At 43.1% G+C, this 12,904-nt stretch overlaps 1 protein-coding gene across 4 annotated transcripts in view; it reads left to right on the top strand.

Moving 5' to 3' along the window:
- STK39 (serine/threonine kinase 39) overlaps positions 1 to 12,904 on the top strand; it is a 468,977-nt gene that overhangs the window by 332,676 nt on the left and 123,397 nt on the right. For all 4 annotated transcript variants that reach the window (XM_033423490.2, XM_033423491.2, XM_033423488.2 and 1 more), the window contains exons 11-12: positions 11,963 to 12,085; positions 12,184 to 12,213. In XM_033423490.2, coding sequence (XP_033279381.1) covers positions 11,963 to 12,085; positions 12,184 to 12,213 — 153 coding nt within the window. The remainder of the gene's footprint in view (positions 1 to 11,962; positions 12,086 to 12,183; positions 12,214 to 12,904) is intronic.

The following is a 12,904-nucleotide window of genomic DNA, read 5'->3' as shown; positions in this document are numbered from 1 at the left end:
TTCCCACGCCTCCTCCCCCTGCAATTAAGTTAACTTGGTAACTCATTGCTGTATCCAGAGCATCTTTGGCTCTGCTCCACTGCCAAACATTTATCCTCCCTTTTCACCCTTCGGTTTTTCTCATCTGTGTTATTTGTCTTACCAGGACAGAACGTTCCCATTGTTTTCTTTATTAGCTGAAGTCACAGATCAGCTTGGCACCCATTCCGGCAGGAGCTTCCCTTCTCAAAGACGGTAGCTGCAAAATTGGATGCTGCTCTCTTGGCTTCTGGCTGTTGTTATTGTTCTTTGTCACCCTAACTTGGGGAAATGCCATATTGGAGGTTTGATAGGACTCAAACAGAATAAGAAATCTAATTACTTTTTGTTTTGTGCTGCTGCTTCAGAATAGCTCCCTTCCAGCTTCCAGAACATTCTCTCTCACGGCATTGCCCTTTCATGTTGGATTTCCGAAGTTACAAAATTCCATTGTCATTATCTGAAGAGCGACATTTATCAAATTTAATTCTTTCACATTGGAAATGTTCAGGCATCATAAGAAGTCGCTACAAGTGTGTCCTTCACTGAACTAGCCCGGTGTTTTGAATTGTTATTATTGAATTCTAAGAGTCTTTGTTTCTCTAGAATTTCTTCCAGTTGCCTATAGAACGTTTCAATTCTCTCCTTTTACATTCTAGCAAAAGGGAATGCCAAATTTTAGCAGAACCAGATAAGCATTGAATTCCAAGAGGTCAAAAAAAAGAAAGTTAATGCAAATCACTGGCAAAAGTTCCCAGATTTAGCTGTAGCCAGTTATCTGTCATTGATAGAGATGAACTTTTTTCTTCTTGGTATTTTAATGAGTAATAACAGGGTCAGACAGAAAAAAATGTGTAAGTATAAATTAAAATCTGAGGGTTCAGATGCCCAGAAAATCCAGTCAGAAAACACTGACCAAGGAGCAAAGTATGGTAGAGCCTGTCATTTGTCATGGGAAGGGGTATCAAATATGACCTACGAATTTTTAAAGAATTCCTAACTACACAAAAATGGAAATGAAATTCAATAAATAACCTCATCACCATCCTTATTCTGATTATAGCAGCTTCAGACAGTAACAGTCATTTTAATAAGCTTCTGTGGGTCAGGGGTTCGGGATAGTGTTAGCAGGCTGCCCTCTGGTCATGTGAAGCTGCAGTCAGATGGTCAGGCCTTGTCTTCATGGGTTCTCTCTAGGCTGGCAGCATGGAGGCCTCAGGGCCGTCGGACTGCTTATCTAGTGGCTGCAGGCATCTGCTGCCCATATTCCAGTGAGCAAGGTGGAAACGGCATCACCTTTTCTGATGCTTGGTTCTGTCGGTTACAGGCAAGGCACAGACCCACCCAGGTTTAAAGAGAGGACACTGGACTCCGTCTCTTGACAGTGAGGGTGGTAAGATTCTGGAAGAACACGTGAGGCAGGCGGTACTGATATGGGCATCTTTGGAGAGAAGCAGTCTGCCCTGGTCTACCCTCTGGCCACAATAATTCACATCTCTCCCACATGCAAAATACACTCTGCGCTTCCAGAACCCTCCAGAAGTCTCATCCCATTATGGCTTCAGGCTCAGGCTCAAAATCAAGGGCCTTACCCTCTAATCGTGTGCCTGACACACACCCAGAACACAACAGGAGGATAGGCCTCTTAAAGGTCTGCCCCAAAGAGGGAAAACCAGAGGCACATGGGACCATGGCAGTTGTGGAATTTGGCCAGTTGCCTGTTGCCTGTTCCTCTTCCACTGCTCTCTTTGGCTCTTGGTTCCACGCTCTGGGATCTTACTTATACTTTTTAAGTGACCCTTCCTTTTTCCAAAGAAAGAGCCAGGGCTTCCCTGGTGGTGCAGTGGTTGAGAGTCTGCTTGCTGATGCTAGGGGACACGGGTTCGTGCCCCGGTCCGGGAGGATCCCACATGCCACAGAGCGGCTGGGCCCGTGAGCCATGGCCGCTGAGCCTGCGCGTCTGGAGCCTGTGCCCCGCAACGGGAGAGGCCACAGCAGTGAGAGGCCCGCGTACCGCAAAAAAAAAAAGAAAGAGCCAGTGTTTGCAGTTCAAGTAGCCTTCTCAGACTGCTTCCTGCCCCTAAAAGTTTCGGGAGCTGAATGCTCTTTTCATTTTGTACTCTCTCTGTTTTAGTCGAACCTGGCAGTAATTTCACAGTACAAATGTCTAAAAAGCTTTGTGGGTTTTCTTTGACTGTTGATGGGTTCATGTCTTAGACAGGAGCCATGACCTCAAGACGCTTTGTCTACCTTGGGCTCCTTGTGACACTGAGGGACCACACCCTTAAGATTCTCAGAAGCCTTATTATGTAATGCAGAGTTTCTGCAAGGTTTGCTCTTCCGAGCCTTAGAAAGCCTTAGGTCTGTTTGAAAGCATCCAGAAGGCACCGCCTTAGATCTTTCTGAAGTCTTAACAGAGTGTCACACAGTCACACCCTGGATTTGGTCTTTGCCTTGAAGCCCTGGCTGGGTTTGAGAACTGCTGGATGTCTGGAGAGGCTGGGGATGAGGAACCATTTTGTATTTAACGGTGTGTCCTTTTCTCTCATCTCTCTCTGCTCACATTTTATCACAGGCAGCGAGCAGCACCCAGGTGTCACTTCGAGTACTCTGCCTGGAAATCTCTTCAGCTAGATCATTAGGTCCATTTCTGTTCCCGCTTTACCGCAGATATCAGTGTTGCCAAACTCTGTCACTGCACAGCCGGGTCCTCTCATCCTCCAACATCCAGTAATACTCTCCTCGCTTTCCTTTACGCCCTCACTAACCACCTTCTTAAAACAACAGTCCTTTCATTATCTTCCATTGTCTTTCGTGTCAGGAATTCAGGAAGGGCTTGTTCTGATTTGGGGTCAGAGTGGAGCTGAAGCACTTTTGCTAGGAACCCAGGCCACCAAGGAAGCCAGTCTGACTGCCCCGGAGGCTCCTGGGACTGTTGTTGCTTTAAGTCACACAGTTTGAGTGTGATTAGTGACATGTCAGTAGTTCCTGGAACCAGTAACACTACTGTTTTCTTTCTGGCCTTTGTCACCCTGAAGTCCCAGTACGTCTGCTTTCAGGAATCCAGATTGGATCATTCCCCCCACCCCCACCCCCCGTGGCCACTGGAAAGCCTCTCTGCTTTTCCACTGTCTGAATTCTAAGCCCCCTGACTTGGTAGACCACAGAGGGTGCAACTCACAGGCCAAAACTGTCCCACAGACACATCATTTCTTAGGCTGTGCAGGAGAATTTTATTTTATCTTGATGTACACTTGTTAACATTAAAAAAATCAAGAGCATTCACATAAAAATCCACTTCTCTGGAAGAATCAGAAGATCTGGCAACACTGGGATACCTTCCTGTGGCAGCAGTCAGCTCATGCTGGGCACTCCCTTTGGGTGTGTGTGGTGGTGATGAGGTTGGCCCTGTCCAGACCTCCCAGGTCCTCACTGGGTCTGCTTTCCATTTCCTACCTGGTTCCTGCAGGCCTTTGAAGTGGCCATTCTTATTGTACAAGTGTTCCACACAGCTTTCCAGCCTTATTCTTAGCTGTTTCCTTAAACCCAGCCCCTAGACCAGCCCCAGTCCCATGTGACCCAGCCCTGGCACATGAGTCAGCAGAACTCTATAAGTTCATACCTTCCCACTGGGTGGAATAACTTCTCCACTTCCTCTGCCTGGTGAGTTATACAGGTGGTCATCCTCTCTTCTGAGATTTCACAGAAATCTCAGTTTGTATCTCTGTTGTAGCATTCACATTTTCTTGAAATTATTAGCTTAAATGTCTGTCCACCTCTCTGGATTGTGAGCTACTCCAGGATGTAGGCTTTTATTTTGTCTTTTGTCTAGAACTTGTCACCAAGGCAGGTATTAAATAAGACTTTGTTGACTGACTGAGTAAATGATTCTTTGAAAAGGCTAAAGCTAGCTCTCTTCCCTGTAAGAGTATACAGTTCAGTATGTCATCTGTTAAATGTAACACAGAGTAGAATGATATAAAGGTGCAGGCAAAATACCAGTGAAGCTTCTTGGATTGGAAGAAAAGAGGTAAGTAGAGATCGTGGAAGGGCAGATCAGGCTAAGATATGTATGTGATACACATGTAAAAAGGTAGAGTTGTGTAAGTATTTAATTTGTACAAAACTGTATTGTGGGTGTCTGATGGCATATGGTGGGAAATAAGTCTTGAAAAGGTAATTTGGAGCAAGGGTATGGAGAGACTGGAATATTAAGGAATCTGAACTCATTCTGTAGGCGATAGTGAACTCTTGTTGTTTTTTTTTCTTTTAGAGAAAGTTCTAATCTGTGACTTGTGGCAATATGAAGGATAAAATAGGCAAGAGTGTAGAGGCCAGAGGATTGATGAGCAGTTTGTTTTAATAGGAGAGACAGGAGATCAGCGTTGAAGGGGACCTGATCCAGCACAATGGTAGCTGAGGAGGTGAAATCTGCAGAATATAGTGTTTGATAGATTTGGCTTGTGAGAAAGATGATAATATTCATGATAATAGCACCTGTCATGTCCTGAGTGTTTACTTATGTGCCAGGCATCATGTTAGAAACTTTATATGACTGTGCCCTTTGGCCAAAATGACAGGGGTGGGGGAGTTTCAGAGGTCTTTTTTTTTTTTAACCCAAAATGGAATTTTATTTTAAATTGAAAAAATTTCTAGGAAATATGTGCCTTGTTATCCAGTGAATGCTTCATGCAGAAACTTTATATGTATATACAAACACACACACACATACATACCCATGCATTGTAGAAATAATACATTTATGTGTGTATTTCTGTTTCTTCTGGGATTAGAAGGTACAGACAGAAATGTCAACTAGGCTGGTAGTTCTCCATCTTTCACCATTTTACTTCTCCCAAATAATCTATCAAATAATCAAGGTTCCAAATTGTTATAAACAAAATGAATAATCTTTCAGTGACATTTACGTTTACCATTGATCTGTTGTCATGTTAATATTTACAGGAGATTTGAGAACCTAGTTTCATGCTTTAACTAGAAGGATCTTTGTTTCCATTTTGCAGAAAAATTAATCAGGTATAAAATTTTTGATCCTGTTTGTAAAATTTATCATGCATTCCTAGATACAAAGGAAGCTTGAAAATACTGTGATACTTTACTTTCCAAATCTAAAGATTAGAAAAAAAAAGTTTTCTGGTCAGTTTGAACTTATGAACACTTATGGACATAGGTGAAATAACAGAATATCTACTCATAATAATTTATTAGGATAACTATATATAACTGTCAAATAACTTGCACAAAACATTTTTATTTAGAAATACACCATTTGTTCTCCTTTCTTACTGTGTATCAAGCAGTATTATTTACGCTCTGACTTGCAGTGTTGGCAGTAACCATCATAAAACCAATTTTTGCATCATCTAACACAGTTTTTCAGAGGACACCCTTTTCACTTCTATCTACGTTAAAAAAATATATAGCCCTGTGTTTCCTCATGATGCTTTCATAAGAAGTGTTATCCCAAGCCATATGTATCAGTTTGAGAAATGTTAAGATAGTTTCCCCCCTGCTCCCGTACTTATATTGGTATATGTTTGGTATATAAAAATCAATTACTGTGTTGCTTTTAAAGGTGAGATTTGAGAGGCTTGTGTAAGAAAATTGAGATATTTGCCATTGCAAAGGAAAGTAGTTATTTCCAGGAATAACTACTAAGTTCTTGTGAAATGTTGTCAAATTTTAAAATGTTTCCGTGAACTGAGTCTTATGGTCAGTGGCGTGCTTGTAAACCTTGAGAACTGCCACTTTGGCAGTAAGGGGGGAGTGCAAATCCTAATTTGTACTATTTTTCTATTTCCATTGTGTAAATACTCCTACCCTGGCCAATTTAAGTGAGCCTTGTGAAGTCAGGTGTCTTGTAAACTTTCTGAAATGCTAACAGTGGGCTCTCCTGAGCTAGCAGGAGCCAGCTGCACCCCGGAAGTGTTAACTAAGACAGGCGACCCTGCAGAAGTGTCAGAGTGAGGCTGGGGTGGAGCATTAATAAATGGGCTGGAGATGGCGAGCTAGAAATTGATCAGATGTTCATATCCAACAGAGCATTTGCAAAACAGGACTAAGAGATGAAGTCTCCAAGGTCATTGACTTCCATGGAGAGAGGGGGCTCTGGAGACTGTGTGTTTTAGGTCACTAGACAACGTTGTCTAGTGAGCTAGGAGCATGTAGTGGGCTAAGAGCAACCATTTTTGTGTTAAAGACAGAGAACAGCGGGAGACAGAGCAGGACAAGAGAGGAGGAGGAGAAAGGTTACCAACACAGGTTTGGAAAGAGTGTGAAACAACGGAAGAATGGATTTCAGCTGTGTCTGCAGGATCACATTATAGCAACAGAGAGGAGTGCTGAATCACACAGTTGTGACGTTGTTAAATCTTGGGGAGAGAAAGCAGGCAGTTTTCGTGGCCAAATGCGGACAGATAACATTTTGTATGAGACTAAAGACTGAGGAAGTGAGGGCAGCAATCAGAGATACTCTTTAGAAAAATGTTGACAGTGAGAGGGGAGAGTGATGGAGTGATGGAAGCAGCAGAAACTGAGCCCCCTCCCCGCCCTTTTTGTTGGGGGAAGAAGTATAGGAGATACTTACACATGTTTGTGATGGATGTAGAGGATCCAGAGCCTGGCTGTTTGTGTCTTGAAGGAATGAATGAGTGAATGAATAAATGAGCACAGTAGGAGGCGTTGGTGTTGTAAAGGAAAAGGAATCCATTTTCGTTACACACTGGAGGGAAAGAGGCTCGGGGGGGTGAGGGTGTGAAGACTTTTCTTGGGAATAGAAAGCTTGGGGTATAAGTTGGATGGCCCTGTTGCTCTCAGGGTCGCAGGTGAAGTTATCGGGGTGAGTGGGGTAGGGCGGGATGGGCACTCCTGTGAGTAGCGGCAGCAGGGGATAGGCCTGCAGTCTGGGGTGGGACTTCCAACGCCCTCACTCCCAGCTGCTTGAGCTCCAGCCGGTTGTTTAAATTCCCCTGCGCCTCGGTTTTCCCTCTGAAAAAACGGGGGGAATAAAATGGTTCTCAGCTCCCAGGGCTACTGTGAAGGTTAAATTAGTTAATATGTTTCAAATGCTGAGTCACTTTTGGTACATGAGTAACAGCTGGTATCAAGGGCTGGGGAGGCGGACTTAGACTAACAATGAGCACAACTCCTCAAACCTGAGGGACCAGACTAACAATGAGCACAAGTTCTCAAACCTGAGGGACCATGTGAATCACCGGCGAGCTTGCGAAAAGGAAGATACTGATTTAGTGGGTCTGGGGTGGGGCCCAAGATTCAGCATTTCTAGGTGATGCTGTTGCTGCTCATCTGGGGACCGCGCTTTAGTGGCAGCGTTGTAGCAGGACTGTTGCCCCGACTAGGAGCGGCCAGTGGTCCCCTGTGACATCACCAGGCAGTGTGCCTCCTCTCCATTGGCTCAGGCTGAGCCCAGGCTTTCCTCCAGGTGTGGGGCGGCCAGGAATGGGCACGGGGCCATGGGGAACTAACAAGTGCAGCCTCAAGAGCGTCAGCTGTGGGCTCCAGGCTTTATATGATACGGGAGAAGCCAGGCGGGGTTGATGGAAGAGGCGGAAGCAGACCGAGGGCCTGAGAGCACAGTAAGGCCAGGCAGTAGGCGTGGGACGGAGGTGCCTGAGAGCTGGTGGGCACAGGGGCCAATGCCAGAGTATAAGCTATGGGGACAGGCAAATATTTACTGCTGAAAACTTGGTGAGTCTAATTTTATTTTTTGGTGTTTAATTTCTGATGACTTAGAAGGCTTTTTGTTTGCTTGGCTGTGCCTCAAGGACATTATAAAGGGCAGTTGATTAGAAACAGGTTTCCTACTTCTGGTTAGTAGAATGCCTGAGGAGAGAAAAGTTACTGGGTGTTGCTTCCTGCCATGTCCAGGGTGTCCTTGGTGGGCAGATGTGAGGTGGGTGGGCTCCCCATCTTGGGTTCAGGCTACATACAGTCAGGCACGTAGTTTGTCCGGCAGGTGGAGGGGAGGTGGAGAACAGGATTCCCAGAGATGGGAAAACCATTCCAAGGAGCTCCTGAAATACCACTCCAGGGAGAAGTTATGTGGCAGTGGAAGTAGCTGGCCGGTGCCTTGGGAGGAAGGGCATGCAGTACTGAGACGAATTCTACTAAACTGTGGTCAGTATTTCTTTGGGTCACATTCATCCTTTGTTCAGGAGTGTGTTAGAGAAACACACTTGCACTTCTAACATATTTAACCCCTTGTATAGAAAGTGCTTCCGTTGGCTCTCTTGTACTCTCTTGTATACATCCTTCCTCCTTTTCTGGTGTCTGGGGCCAGGTGGCATCCTGAGATACTGTATGGAGGTCCTGGGTCCTGGTATTTATAGACAGCTCCTGTTCGAAGGGGCACCCCTGGGAAGATGAGTCCCGGAACAGATCCAGGGACTGTGTCCCTTGTTGCTGCCGTTCCCTCTCCCTGGCCTCCCCATCCTGGCTCTGCCTCTGACCTGACCCCATGGCCACAAGAACTGGCCGGGGAACCACACCGTTGTTCCCTCTATCTGTCTGGTGGAGCCTGACTTTTTGTGGGAATCAGAACTTCATTTCTTTAATGGATTTTCATAAAAATGCTGTTTCAAGGAAGAGAAGATAATATTACTTTCCTTTTTCAGAGGTATGGTATAAATAGAACTGCTCAATTGTGTTTTATTCCCAGTTTTGGGAATAAATGTTATTGCATGTAAAACTTGGTCTAACCTCGCTACTGCCAGCTCTGACCTGAGGAATTTGTGGGCTTATGAATAGCTCTAGCTGTCACTTGAGCTCATTTCTCTGAGAAGCACTGGGTTATTTTTTTAAATCGCCAACAGAGAAAAAATTTCATTTAACCACCTCTTGGCTTTACTCAGTGAGTGAGCCATTTAATAGAATAAGAGCGACGTAACGGGAATGCAGTCAGAGTTCTGAGGGTGGGTAACCTCCATGCTCATCACGGTAGCGGATGGGGGAGGATAGAAGCTTTTACGCATCTTCTTTTGAAGCATCTATTTTGTAGATTATTCTTCAGTTCCTAAATAAAAACCCCATTTGTTTAAACTATATGAAACTTAGTTGCCTTGGCTCAAGACCTGAAAGCTTCCTGTCATCCCTACAAACTCCCTACAAGGATGTAATTTTGTAAAATTGCTTTCTGGTCTCTTCCGCAGAGGTCAATGTCGCATAAATACACTGAAACCTGGGTTTCACATTATGCTGCGAGTTTTTTCCTTTCCAATAAACGGAGACAACAGTCTTAAGGAATAAATTTGTATTCTTATTCTTGCTACGCTTACACCAGTATTTTATGCTACCTAGATTTTTGAGTGTTCGTTGTCTTAATTTCCACATTTATTTGTTTAATCAATATTTACTACTTAAAGGCCCATCCCACCATTTCTTTCAATGCCTGAGGCTATAATCCTAGACATTTTGCTTTATCTTTCTCTCTTCCAGCAAATAAAACTAAGAGGAGGGACACAGTCAGGGTTATAAAATAAAATAGAAATAGAAGTTGGCCATTTTATTGTCTGTAGTTGGATCCCACTTGAAGAAACAAAACGGACAGCTTTTGTAAACATAGAGCGAGGGGAAAAAACATAAACTAAATTTTAGGGTGTGAAGCTGCCCTATCTCTTTTCAGAAAGAGAGATTTCCCTGCTGTGATCTTTTGAATGAGTACTTGAAGAATACTAATTCGTCAGCCGTGCTTGGGTTTTACAGTCTGAGTGAAGGTAGAGTTTTTTTCTGTTTATGATCCACAATTTTACTTTTCTTCTCACTTCTTAGTTAATAGTATGTTTTGTAGTAGATGTGGCTTTAAATGCTTTCTTTTAATGTAGTCATTATCAGATTTTCCTCCGTATTGCTCTCGTCATGATTAGTGTTGCTAAGAAAATAATTAATTTTACTGTATATGTCAACAGAAAATCTCTTCTTTATCCATTTCTTTGTAGCTTTAAAATGAGCAGTCTGTTCTAAAAAATCCTGAAGTGCGTTTCAGCGTCTTTTCTACAGTACCTTGCCAACATCTATAAGCATCATTAAAATCACTGTCATTAAATAGGTCTTTCCAATGACTCAAAATGCAAGTGGAAAAAATATCTTATGCCAAGCACAGGAGTTCTTACTAAGTGCTAAGTGTTTTGAAGGTGAATTAGTGGAGAAAAAAGCTTTTTAAAAAAAATTGAGCACAACCGTTTGCAATTATGAATAAGAACCTTTTGCTTGTTTTTTAAGTTTCTACGTCGCAGCTCAAGACCCAAGTGGTCAGGCTTACTTGTACAGGTCCCACATGGTAATGCCTTCAAATCAAACCCAACCCCAGGTCTGCATTGTTTATGACTTCACATTGATCCAACATGTGTGAATGATTACTTTACACCTAAATCCTGTGGTATTTCCCTTGGAACTCATGAACTTCCTGTGGTATAACTGGATAGTTTCTATTATGGAAAATAGTCTTTCTTCATGTCATACTCTTTCAAAGTCTTCACAGGACATTTTTAGACAGCTGGTTTTTCACAGTTACCATTCAGTGGCATAGGAAAACTTGCATTTGAAAGGGAATCTGAAGGCTTTTTTTCTTGCCTTCATTTTGCTTTTACACCTGTGTGATATCTGGGGTCACTTTCTGGGCCTTCGTTCTCCCATCTGTAAAGTGAGGGGGTTTGACTAGACAGTCTCCAAGGTCCCTTTCCACTTGCGGTTTCTCTGAATCAGTGGATCACTGGTTGTTATGTTCACGTCATGTTCGCTTGCTACATTGCTTTGTTTAACCACGTCTCAGACCATGTTTTGCTCTGTTTTTTAAATTGAAGTAGAGTTGATTTACAATGTGCCAGTCTCTGCTGTGTAGCAGAGTGACTCAGTTATACACACATATGCATTCCTTTTTCATATTCTTTTCCATTATGGTTTATCACAGGCTATTGAATATAGTTCCCTGTGCTATACAGTAGGACCTTGTTGTTTATCCATCCTAAATGTAACCGTTTGCATCTACCAACCCCAAACTCCCAGTCCCTCCCTCTCCCTCCCCCTCTTCCCCCACCTTGGCAACCACAACTCTGTTCTCTATGGCTGTGAGTCATCTCAGTCCATTTTTTAAAGCAAATTACTTTGGTCAGAGGCTCATTATTCTCAGTCATCCGCTCCTTTGAAAAGTTTTGCCTTTTCAACCACAGAGACACGTGGAAAGCATTCCCCGTGGACCACATCTCTACCCTAGCTCAAAAAAATACGAAATAATGGCAGAAAATTGTTATCATCTGTTTAGTTCATCTGACACGGCTGCTGGTTATCTTGCTGTGTTCCTGGCAATCGCGAAAGGCGTGTTAAGAATAGCCTTGATGTTGTGTTGTTTTGCTCAAGTAGGTTGAGCAGAATCCTGGGAAAATAAGCACGACGTCAGGTTCTGAAAAAGAGCAAGGTGGCAACAGAAGGATATTTGCGCTTTTGATATAGGTTGGAGATGGCTGATGCCCTAGACTAGTATGCTTCTTCAGGCTGCCTGAGTCCCTTGTCTTCCCTCAGTCCTCAGTCTCTTGCTTGCACGCATTTCCTTAAGCAGTTTTGAAACCTACCACGTGGACTTTCACGTGTAGTGATTCATACAGTGTTAAATGAAGCCAAAGTGAAAAATGGGCTTGATCCTTCATGGCTGACGTGTGTTGTACTCTTCCAAAATATTTTGTTCTACACAGAGTAAAACATTTCAAGAACTTAATATCTTTGGAAAGAGGATGAGTGTAGGAGTCTGGAGGCTGTGTAGTCTTTTGGGGTATTCACTGCTAGTTACCCCTGAATTCATAGCCACTCAGGTTACTTTCAAGGTAAGCGTATGCTGTGTGACCCAAAGAGCTGCACCCGCAAACACAGGTTGTGTTCAGCTGGTGAAGAATTGGGTGGATTTGTTTTGGTCCAGGTGAGAAGAGTTCCGGGGTCAAGCGGTCACCTTCATAAAACCGAAGACGGTGACTGGGAGTGGAGTGACGACGAGATGGATGAGAAAAGTGAAGAAGGCAAAGCTGCGTTTTCACAAGAAAAGGTAAAATGACATTGATGATGATTTTCTAACCTGTGTCAATTTTATTTTTGTGTTTTTGGGGGCGTGTGTGTACTAATGAATATGTAATTGTTTTACAGTCACGAAGAGTAAAAGAAGAAAATCCAGAGGTGAGTGGTGGTTATTTATTTAGTTCTTTGCCTCGTCTCCCCCCCAGCCTCCTCCCACAAATATCAGTCTGATCTCTTTGGGGAAGAACCTTCAAAATTTTGTTCTCGTGGTATAGGAAAAAAAGAAAAGGCACATAGGCTTTGCAGGTCTTGATACTGTCTGAGTTACTTTGGAGCTGTGTATATTGGGGCAGATTACTCTCTGAGCCTCACTTTCCTCCTCTGTCCAATGGGGGTGATCACAATACTTATAAAATTGCTGTGAGGATTGATAAAATCACATACATGAAGCACTCAGTGGAGTTCTTAGCACAAATTAGTTACTCACTTCATCTTAATTCTTAGGATTACTGCCACTTAGAGAACATACTAGGCATACAGGAAAATGTCTCCTAGATTTTTAGTTTACCATAAAGCAAGATATTAACATGGTTAGGAACTCTAGGTTGAATTTGTTGGTTTTGATTTTTAAATCTCCCGGGTAACTTAGTAGGCAAGGAACAGTCTTTCATCAGCCTCCCTTTGAGAACTGGTCATCTTTTGATTAACTTTACTTCCTCCACTGGTTAATTATTCTAATGACTAATGATGACTGTAGTTCAAAGGACTTCCTCATTCTCCTAGAGGAAGTTTAAGCGTATTTAAATAGTTCCAAGTATTTTACAAATCTAGTATTTAATGTGTACTTTGA

Source organism: Orcinus orca, chromosome 7, assembly GCF_937001465.1.
Source record: "Orcinus orca chromosome 7, mOrcOrc1.1, whole genome shotgun sequence".
NCBI classification, from domain to species: domain Eukaryota; kingdom Metazoa; phylum Chordata; class Mammalia; order Artiodactyla; family Delphinidae; genus Orcinus; species Orcinus orca.
Note: the sequence above shows the minus strand (reverse complement) of the source record. Positions and strands in the feature narration are given on the sequence as shown.